The sequence below is a fragment of the Alligator sinensis genome, unplaced genomic scaffold (genome assembly GCF_000455745.1).
Source record: "Alligator sinensis unplaced genomic scaffold, ASM45574v1 scaffold619_1, whole genome shotgun sequence".
Lineage (NCBI taxonomy): Eukaryota > Metazoa > Chordata > Crocodylia > Alligatoridae > Alligator > Alligator sinensis.
The window spans coordinates 402759-413712 of record NW_005842134.1 but is presented as its reverse complement, the minus strand read 5'-3'; the positions used below and the strand labels follow the sequence as shown (position 1 = coordinate 413712).

Below are 10954 nucleotides of genomic sequence, written 5' to 3'. Positions count from 1 at the left end.
GTGGTGTTTTAGCCTCATCCCTGCACCTTAACCCTTGAGTCAGATCTTCCCTCACTATCAGAATTAAAGAGGACCCGGGGCTTTCTCCCAGCGTCCTAGTTAATTTACGACAAGCCCAACGTGCTGTCGGATGAGGGCACTTTGAGCAGTTTTTTCCCGAATACAACGTATGTTTTCAGACACAAAAATAGGATCCTTTACCAGATAAAATTCTAGCCGGCAGTAAGGTTTTTAACTGACCTGTGTTTAATAAGGTTCGGATCCAGTCACCATGATTTTGAACACACAAAAAGACACAGGAAAGGCTTATTTAGGACGTCCGGGCTGCTCGGTGCCTTGCCCCGCAGTCTTTATTGCCCAGACTCAAGGCTACTGACCCGACACCAGCTCATACAGTGGAAGGAGGGAGGGATTCTTTCACTCCTGCTCTCGGCAGAAGCTACTGGGACAAGGGGTTTGGAAAAGACAAAATCACTCAGACGCCCTGTCCACTGGGTCACGAGGTTCTAGCTGAGCCCCCTTGCGTTCGACACTACCTTATCAGGCAGAATCGGGGCGGCTAGACTCAGCCTTAGTCCCAGACCTGGTCAGTGGCTCATTTTTCTAAATACACAGACGCACATTCATTCAGTCAGACCTACCTCTTCCCCCACACTGCCTTAGCCAGATTCACATTGAAAGAACCGGCATCTGGCCACTCCAACTGACAGAGAGTAATCAATCTATCTTTTAACATTTCTACCCCGTAATTCCCTTTGAACTTACTAAAGTTCCTAAGCATGCATCCTAATGGGGTTGTGGAGTTTTCTTTTCGAGAGCTACCCGAATTCATTGTGTCAATCAAAATTCAGACCTATTTGCTGAACACCAAAACAAAATCACTCAAAACAAAGTCCCTGGGGCTAATGTTCAGACTTATATACTGAACGTTCCAAAATTCCAAATTCCCCGAGAGACCACACAACAAAACAAACTACCCAAATGACACAAGGCAAACGAATACTTACTCCGTCAACACCCTGGCGCCGTCTCTTCGGACCCTGCTCAGCCTGGGTGACTCATTCAGTGGAGATCCTTTACCCTCTCGGGTGTCCTGACCCACGTTCCCAGTGACTGTGACAGACTCCAAAATCAGTCTGGTGCGCACTTCACGAACACCTTTCCCGTCTTGTTATTTTACCCCAGGGTGGTCCAAGGGCAAGTCCCATCTGGGTCGCCAAATTGTTGCACAAACGGCTAGTTTCGTGCCCCTGGAGGCTTGTCCAATCCACCTCTAGGAGAGAGTCTCACACACAGGCTGGGTCTAATTTCAGATTTATTGTTTGCAAACAAGTTCGACAAGGGAGCTTAATTTACTCAAATCCGTGTCGACCCCAAACAGAGTCTGGGGTTCCTTTTTATAGCTAACATAAACAAAAGATTCTAACGTGTCGCGTAATTATTGGCAGCCCCAGTATTACGTCTTACAACATATGTCTAGCAGGTACATGTTCTATGATGGTTTACATACATGTCTCATTTACATCTTAAATCTCCTCCCTGGGGCCGTCCTTAAGTCCATTTCGGTCATTCTTTGGTCAAGGTCTGAGTTCTTTACATCAGCACCTTTCCCTGTGCCTCTTCTCTTATCTCTCGTAAGGAGTTATTTGTTGCATCTGTTCCCGGCTATGTCTGCAGAAGTCTAGTGCTACTCGTAAATCTATCATTGGCCTACATACCTTAGCAGAAGCAAGTGTGATAATATGCAGAAGCAATTATGTAGTGAAACTAAACAGTTCTCAGCTGTGAAGCCTTTGTGTAGGGAGATGAGACTTTTTTTTACCACACAGCTGCTACACAAACGTTATTGCAAAATCATAATGACTAGATTATAACATATTTTTACCACATGGGGACCCCCCCACATACTCCCCCTCATGGCTCACAGCTCCTGCCAGCAGCAGCAGCAGCGAGGGCACTCGGGGTGCTTGTGCCTGGCACAGGTGCTGCTGCCAGTGGCACATGGCTCTAGCCAGTGCTGCACGTGGTGGTGAGGAGCGCAGCCAGGCTAGCCTGCCTCTATCACGCGAGGATCCCTGTGGTGCACATGCAGTTCCTGCACTCACGCATCACCGAGGGAAGCCCTGGCAATGGAGCTGGCTGCATCCCCTACCCCCTGCCATGCAGGTCCCAGGACTCCACCGGAAGTGGAAGGGAGCCCCAGCCCCTGCTTCTTCGCGGAGTCCTGGGACCTGCACAACAGGGGCGGGGAAGGCAGCTGGCTCCGGTGGTGAGTGAGTGCAGGAGCTGTACATGTGCTGCAGGGACTCCTGTGCAATAGAGCTAGCCTGGCTCTGCTCCTTGCCTCCACATGCAGCACTGGCTGGGGCTGTGCACCACCGGCATGAGTGCCCGAGTGCTCCTGCCTGCTGTTGCTGCTCCTGCTGCCAGCGGGGGCTGTGCATGATGGGGGGGAGTGTGTGGGTGGCCTCCACAACTCCTCACCCTTCACAAACCCCACACACTCACACCGGGCCCCACAACCCCCCACTATACATCCCCCCAGTCATACCCCCCCACACACACAATATACAAGAGTAAGACTTTATTTCTGAGTTTTTATGCAATCATCTCTATATACACTATGCAAACACAAATCATGACAATTTTTTTTGTAATAAAATTTAAAAAGTTTATAGTAGGTGCCTGACCTTTAGTATATGATTTTTTTTTTCTTGTTTCAAGATGGCAACCCTTCCCTCCCAAAAGGAGTACTTCCAGGAGGCAAGGGGAGGGACTTCTGTGGCAAAGGTCAGGGTGAGGGGGGCAAGACTTTGGGTATCAAAATGGCAACCAGGGGGTGGGGCACCTGCCAAGGGGCGGGGCTACCGTTGCGGCTCTCGACAGCTCACCAAAACTCGTGAAGTGGCCCTCCAGCCAAAATAATTGTCCACCTCTGTTGTAAGCATGCTGCCCCATGGCAAAACAGTGTGCGAGACCAAGACTGGAATAGGTCAGAAGTCAGGTTGACTAGCAGAGCTCATTACTACCTACTTTTTATGTAATTTCCCATCTCTGAATAAACAAATTGAGAAGCGCACCAGAGGATTGCACCCCCATGAGAAGGGCCAACATTTTGCACTGTGTAGGGGGCAGACAGCCCACAGATAGAGGCTGGCAAAGTTGGCCCTGTGGTTGACAGGCTGGAGACAAGACCTATGCCTATCAGTCAGTGACTTCTTTCTGTGCCTGTGTAACCCCTTTGGCTGAAGTCCAGTTGCTTAACTAGTGAGGGATTTCTCAAGGGCTGCACGATCATCTGATACACACAGAGCTGCATGGTATTTGGGGGGTGATTATAAATTCAGCAAAAATAGAATTTCAGATGGGCCAAAACTGTTAATGAAACTAGGTCAAATTTGAGGAAGAGTCTTAGGTAAAAAATATGGAACAGGCTTTAGGAAATATGAAAACATTTTATTTTAGTGTCTTCTAAATGAGATGCTTCATTTAGGAATTGCCAACATGTTTCATTTTCACATTTTCAAAATAAGCTTTTGGAGTTCTTGTTTCAAAAAGCAACTGATCCAAATTTAAAAGAAGGAAAAGGAAGAAAGGTTCTTAAAAACTGATATCCTGCAAAACTAAACAAGACTCTTTATTTCAGGTTGAACTAAATTATTTTGTTGACCTGAAGTGAATTTTTTTTAGTTTTTCCTTTAATTGAAAAAAGTGAAAATAATGGTGTTTTGATTTGACTTCAACCTTTTTTTAATGTTGTTTTGTTTTGACCACTGAGCCAAATGATCCATTATTTGCAGTTCCACATGTAAGTGCATATCTACTCCGTTGCTTTGAAATGTATGATGCCTCTTGTTCATTATTGTTTTGTGTGACTTCAGTGATAGGCACTGCACAAACGGGAATACATGGGCTCTGCCCTCCAAAATCTGAGTAGATCCAAAAAGTGCTTAAGCAGCATAGTTGCACTTTAGATAGGATTTAGACACCTACATCAGGTTATCAGGAAATCTGTCTATCTACTCACAAAATCCAGGCCTAATCACTGTCACTTGGCTACCTGGAGTTGAGCTACTGAGCGTGCGAGCTACTGAGCGTGCCCAGAATGGCCACCATCTTGTCTGAGCCAAACATTCACAAACCTAAGCCTCATCTAGTATATGTACACAGAGCCTCCTGGCCAGGATTGAGTCCTGCGCTCAGTCACTCTAGACCAAAGGTTGGCAATCTATGGCCCTGGGGCTGCATCTGGTCCGTGGAGCAGCAGCTTAGACAGCGTTCTGCAGTGGGGGCTTTTCCCATGTTTCACGGCACAATATCATGGCTGGGTGGTTGGATGCTTCACACATGCCATGCGGTGGCAGAAAGAAATGGCAGCAGAAAGAAGTGGCAGCAGCAACAGCCCAGTCCCTAGTGCAAGTCCCTTCTAACTGAGCTGGGTCCTTCCAGCCCACTGTTGGAAAACACTGTTTTAGACCATAGCTGAGGGGGAGTGCTGCTGCCCAACTTTTTGCAAAATATTCTAGTGGTTAGAGCACTTGTTCAGGAAGTGGGAAACCTAGGTTTTGGGAAGCCTGAAGTCAAATATACATCTCTCCTACTTCTTAGAAGAGCAGTCTGCAACAGGTTATGGAATCTAATTCCAGAATCTAACCTGGACTCTAATTCCAGGTTCCAGAACAGGCTATGGAGTCTAATACATATCTAGGTGTTAGAAGTTAAACTGAGCTTTGTGAAAATCTGGTCCTCCCCGTGGGTGTGGAGTGCTTGAAAATATGGCTCTTTCAAAACCTGGAAACACCTGATCAATTCTCAGAACAAGAAGTGTGACTAGGGAGTAGACGAGCAGGCCACCAGCCCCAGGCACTGATGTAGAGGGGATGCCTGGATGGCAGCCCCCAGGGAGTCTGTCCCACTGCAGCAGATACGTGCGTGGGGAGCCTGCCTGCCCTGTGACAGTGGCAGCAGTGGCCCGTGTGAGGGGAGGTAAGGCTCTCCAGTGTTGGGCAGCCCTCCCTCCCCTTCCCTGCCCAGGGCAGCAGAATTCCTAGCCATGCTTCTGTTCACAACATCCCTAGAGCATAAGCAAACCTCAGTTTCAGCTCACAATTGGGGAAACTCAGGCAGGGAGGTTTGCCGGTTTGCCAGAACCTCACAGGAGCTTACACTCAACCTTCCTGTTGAAACTGGGCTACTGAACAGCTAAGAATGGCAGAGTCCAGGGATCAGAAGGAAAGTAAGTAGGTAGGAGTCTGCCCCTGTAGCCCAGGCAGGAGGGCATTCTCTTGGGAGATGGAAAACACAGGTTACTGTCTCTGCTCTCAGGACTGCTCATTCAATTCACATTCACTAGTAAACGGTTAAAGATGTTAGCAAAAAGGTTTAGGAGCAGAGGCACAACTCCTTCTTTCCAACTTTTATGCAGTCCAGTGGTTAGGACAGTTCCCTAAGACATGAAGGGAAGGGGTTGTTGTTACATCCCCCCAGGCTGAAGAATGCCTGGAACCCAAATCTCCTGTTTCCCAGGCAAGCGCTCCAAACTTCAGGCAGTTTAAAAAAGTGAGCCAGTCTAGATTGGGGATTCAGGCTGTGAATCACTGTTTCATAGAGGTGCCTAACTGCCTCCAAGTCAGGGGGAGAGGTGGCCTTTCAGATATGTTCTCTTGTACATTTTCTGTTGGCTGGTTTAGGTGTACCCTGCCCCCCATGTTGAGTTGTGAATCCCCATCTTAAGCACCTATATACTTCTATTTGAATAACAGGAAACCAAGATGCCAAACTTGACATCTTGGACTCCACTGCTTGAGCTGGGTGCCTAAAAGTTACGTGCCAGAACACTGAAAGTCACCACACCTAAGTCCCTTTTGGGATCTAGGCCTTTCAGTCTAATGCATGTAGGAAGTTCATGCTTTGAACACACAGTTCATCCTAAGGTTAGTTCTGCTTGTGTTTGTGGAGTCCTCTTGTTTAGTACTGCACAGCTGAGGAGGCACTTGATGAGGTTAATTTCCCTCTGAGTATGAGATGCTGGCAAGTGCTGGAAGAAGGAGACTGGGCTAGGTGAACTGGATGCTTTGAACTGGTTCTGCACATCTATCACACCTATAGTTTTACAAGGATAAACGTGTACATTCAAGGAAACCTGGTAACCTTGAATGCTTTGTATTATGTGGACTGATGGATCCCATTAAGATAATAGTTCTTAAAAACTTTTATCACCTTAGAATGATTGCAAACATATCTGTCTGTCTATTTACTGTACCCATTGCTCAAGGATGTAGTCAGCCTGTTTCTATGGTAAAAAAAGCATAAGACATTACAATATGATGTATCTTATTCCAAAATGACTAATCCTGGTACATTAATCATGTTGTACTATCACCGGAGAACCTTGTAAAAACAATGTAAAAACACACCTGCAGGTTATCAGGAAATATGAAGGGTGCATGAGGCATCTGGTGTCTAGAACTGGGAAATGGAGTCATGTTTTTGGGAAAAGGGAGATTTGCAAATACCTTTTATTTATTTATTTTTCACTTTAAATTCAGGGCTCCAGGAGATCAAGGCCTAAGGCCTCCCACCCTTGGCACCTTCACTCGGTACAAGAAGGCAGTATTTGTGGAATATACTGATGCCTCATTCACCCAAACCAAGTCCAAACCAGCCTGGATGGGTAAAAAGAATGATTTGTATCTACAGCCTAATGTTCTATATCTTTATATACATCAAGTGGTATTTATTTAGATTATATACTGTGGTGAGGAGATAAGTACAGATGTCTAGATAGATAATTTCAAATAGATAGCATCAGTTATTACAGTGATGATGCATGATAGATAATCATCCTGTACTATGGGATACTAAAGAAACCTAAGGCCCCTTGCAAATTATGTAAATCTATGTAAATACATTATGTAAATATCGCCAACCAGCAAAATGCCAGAACAAAGCTGCCATTTGAAAAGCAGAAATTTGATACAAACTCTGTTGTTCTCTGGTCCAAGCCAGCACTTTCAGTGTCTTAGGCCTGCACAGTAATAATTTTCAAAATACCACAATTTTTAGCTGTTTACAGAGAAAGACAATTAAAAATAAAGATCTGATAGTTATTTTAAGTGAAAAAAACCAGTCTTCCTTTTACGACAGCACTCTGATTGATCTGTAACCATTTGGCCATATCAGCTTTAGGATGATGGACCAAGAGGGTAAGAAATCTCTTCAAATGCCATATGCTGATTTTGCAGGCACTGATTTTGATGTTTTTTTTATCAGAATTGTGTTAAATTCAATGTGACCCCAAAGATTATTAATAAACTGAAGTCCAGTTAAGAACATTGCTAAATTAGATCCCCTTTACAACAACACTGATGTTGCTGTTATTTTAATGACTGCTTTCTCTTTAAGGTAACTGGTTGGTGTTATTTTCAGATTTTTACTAACTTCAGAGGACAGATGGGATCTTGTGTCCTTTGGGATTTAGGAGTTATTGTTTATGAGCAAAATTTTCAAAAATACCTAAATTCCATTTTGAAGTGTGATGTAAGCCCTGAGCAGCCTGCATAAGAGTCAGTGGAGGGAGCTGGAGAGGAAGGCTGTTTTTTAAAATTCTACCTTATCCCCTCCAGCTTTTTATGCCCTCCAGATTTTTAAGGGACAGTCCACTTCAGATCCCAGGTAGAGCTTCAAAGATCATCCTCTCCATAAATGCATCATGATACTGTGACACATGCTGTGGCCCAGGAAGGCTGTTTATGGTTTCTTAAAGGCAGCGTGCTTCCTTCCCTGCACCATGTATTACCAGGATTCTGTGACCCCATGGAGGATTTATACAAGTAAATTTTACCTGGCTCCTGTCTGCTTGGAAAGCTGGAGCCTGTGCAATCACTTAGGGCATTTTTATACACACTTTGGGGTTCGGGGAGGGCACTTTAATTAGAGCAGCTCCAAGAGTCACTCTAATTAAAGCACCGTCAGCATCTTGTGTATCAGCATCCCTGCGGGGACACTTTAAACCTTGTCGAACAAGCTTTAGTTAAAGCACCCCCCGCACCGTTTTGAAGCACGGGGAAACTGATACACAAGATGCGGAGGCTGGCTGGAGCGTGCTAATTAGCACGCTCCAGCAGACTCAGTTAACGCTGTAATTACAGCATATTGGATAGCCTCTGGGCACATCTAGACCCTTAGGTTGTGCTTATGACATTTCCACTCACAGACTCATGAACTCTAAGCTGGGTTGTACCATTCTGCTTCAACAGCAAGTCTTGTCACAGTGTGTCTCAACAGTTTATAAATGAGAAGTCAGTAGAAAACCAGCCTCTCTCGTCTCTGATGATGTCCACTCTCAGATGCACGTGGAATTTCCCTCTTTTTTCATGTGCTAAGGTTGTCCCATTTATTGCTGCCTGGAGAGCTCTCAGATCATTATACACTACTTCAGTGTGATGCATGTAGATGTTGGTTAACAATGGTAACCACAAAAGGAAATATTATTTTAAGTTCCTGTGCCAGGAATGATCTCTAGCACATGTGCCTATGACTACTCCTTTGGTTACTAAATACCATGTACACCTGGGCTTCTGTTGTCTGGCTTCAGGATATGAGTGACTCCGGGTGTTTCATAGTTTTAGCTGAGTCGGATTGTCTATACAGCAGTGACTTGGCAACATTCTCATTCTTTTAGGTCTCCTGGGCCCCACCATTCGAGCAGAAGTCTATGACACAGTGGTTGTTACCTTTAAGAACCTGGCCTCTCACCCATTCAGCCTCCATGCCGTGGGTGTATCGTACTGGAAAGGATCAGAAGGTAACACTGGCTTTTTCTTCTGGCTCTGCAGTTGCTCTAGGGCTTGTTCTCAGGACAGTAGACCTGTGGAAGCAGGGAGCTAAAGAAAATTTCATTGAATTTAGAGCTAAGTGGGAAGTCCACCTCTTTGCCTAGACTTTCCTTCATTATACATACATTTAAAACTAACAAGAGAAAAGATCCTGCCATCCCTCCAACACTGCCTCCTGGTGGCAAAGATGTGGAGCAGGAAAGAAAGGCAGAAGGAGCATGTGTCATAAAATTGTTCATTCAGGTAACCAAATAACACTTTGGATAGAACTCAACTTGGATTCTTTATTGATGAAGAAATCGAGGGGCTGTTGGGTTCTCTTCACCATTTAAGCACTTGGGTTGGCGATGGTGTAGGGCACTTATGCTGCAGGCATGACCCCAGTGGACACAGCTGGCCAAAGAGAATCTGTTGGTGCACCCATGGGGTAGATGCACACCAAGAGTCCTCTGTGAGGGCAGTTCATCCCCAAGAACCAGTCTTTACCTTACTGTGGCAGGGGGCATACTCCCAGGCCCAGTCACAGTGCTGGCCCACCCACCTGTGTTTAGGCACACCGCCTGCCTTACTTTCCTGCCACGCCTTGTTGTTAAATAATTCTGATGTTCTCAGGCGGGAGGCTGCCCTTTCAGCAGCCTGCTGTTCATGGGCAGTAAACACTGACCTTCTCTTATTGTGTCCCATGCCTCTCAGGTGTTTCCGTGAGTTGTGCTATGCTCTGGCCTGAAGCTGGGCCCAACTCAGCATAGTGTTAAGCCTCTCTCACGCTGCCCTATTCAGGGCCTCACACATACTGCTCCCCTCTCACTGGGGCCTCTACCACTCTGCCTACTCTCACCAGGCCTCTCACTCACGCCCCTCACTGGGCCACATGCACGCTGCCCTGCTCCTTCAAGTGACCATGTGGGCCATCAGGCTTGTCTCTACTCTCCTTGGCCAGCCCTGGCACAGACTTTTGGGCGTCTCCTGTAACCCTCATGTGTGCGGTGGCTGGGCAATTAACCAAACACTGAGCTAACTGTACCCCTGGCCCCTCACTGTGTAACAGCCCACGGGCCTCCTAATTGGGGCCAGTGACTCGCCCCATTCACTTGCGGCTCTCCTTATGCCGCTTCGCTCAGCCTCAGGCTCACTTGCAGCCTCAGCACACTCGCCCCCTCTGCTGGGGTTCTGGGATCTTGCAGCCCCCATGGGCTCAGGTGCCTCCCATGGGTCTGCCTGGCCCCACTACCCACTCTGGGCTCAGGTGCCCCTCCCTGGACGTGCCTGGCCCTACTCCCCTCTGATGTTATTAACCTACCGAATGGTGGGGCTGGGGTTTTAAGGTGCCCCTCCCCGCCTTTCACCAGAGAGGTAACTGGCTTGGCATTTCTTGAGGACTCCCTCATCACAGGGAGTCCCACCAGGCCTCCCTTCCCAGCAGGGTGCAGTTGTCAGTCATACCCAGGACCAGGAGCCTCCTGCCACCCCCAGAGCTCATCCCTTACCTCCAAGATGTTCTATGAGCAGCAGCTCAGCCAGGTGTTGTTGCTTCCTCAGCTGCTGGCAGCAAACTGCTGCTCCAGCCCTGAAAGCCAAGATCTTAAAATGGCCACCTCATCAGGGCTGGCCTGCACTCGCCTGCTGCCTGCTCCCCTCCTTAAAGTGGCAGACACCAAATGTGCTTGCTCTGCCACCCACCTTCCCCCTTAAAATGGTTCCTGGGGGAGGCTTTCCCTGTTGCTCACAAAGCAGGCTCACTCAGAGTCTGCAACAGCCCTTAGGTGGTGAGCACCCCACTGGTGCTCTGCCAAACAGCTTCCCCCTTAAAATGACTGCTCAGCGGTGTCTCCCGGCTATCCTCCATGCAGGCTCTTCTCCAGCCTGCTGCAGCCCAAACTAAGTGGCGAGCACCCCAGTTGTTCTCCACCACACTTACCACTATAAAACTCATGTAACCTATATATGTCCACATCATGAACTAGCCAGGTACTTGGCTATCCAACACTAATCATCTGTACTAACACCAGCCAACATGCTGAGGTTTCATAGTTTCATAGTTGGTAGGGTTGGAAGGGACCTGAGCAGATCATCAAGTCCAACCCCCTGCCATGGCAGAAAAAAGTACTGGGGTCAAA

At 47.1% G+C, this 10954-nt stretch overlaps 1 protein-coding gene across 1 annotated transcript in view; it reads left to right on the top strand.

Moving 5' to 3' along the window:
• The window catches only part of F8 (coagulation factor VIII), a 109105-nt gene that overhangs the window by 21311 nt on the left and 76840 nt on the right, over nt 1-10954 (top strand). Inside the window, exons 2-3 of the mRNA XM_025205942.1 lie at nt 6549-6673; nt 8684-8806. Coding sequence (XP_025061727.1) covers nt 6549-6673; nt 8684-8806 — 248 coding nt within the window. The remainder of the gene's footprint in view (nt 1-6548; nt 6674-8683; nt 8807-10954) is intronic.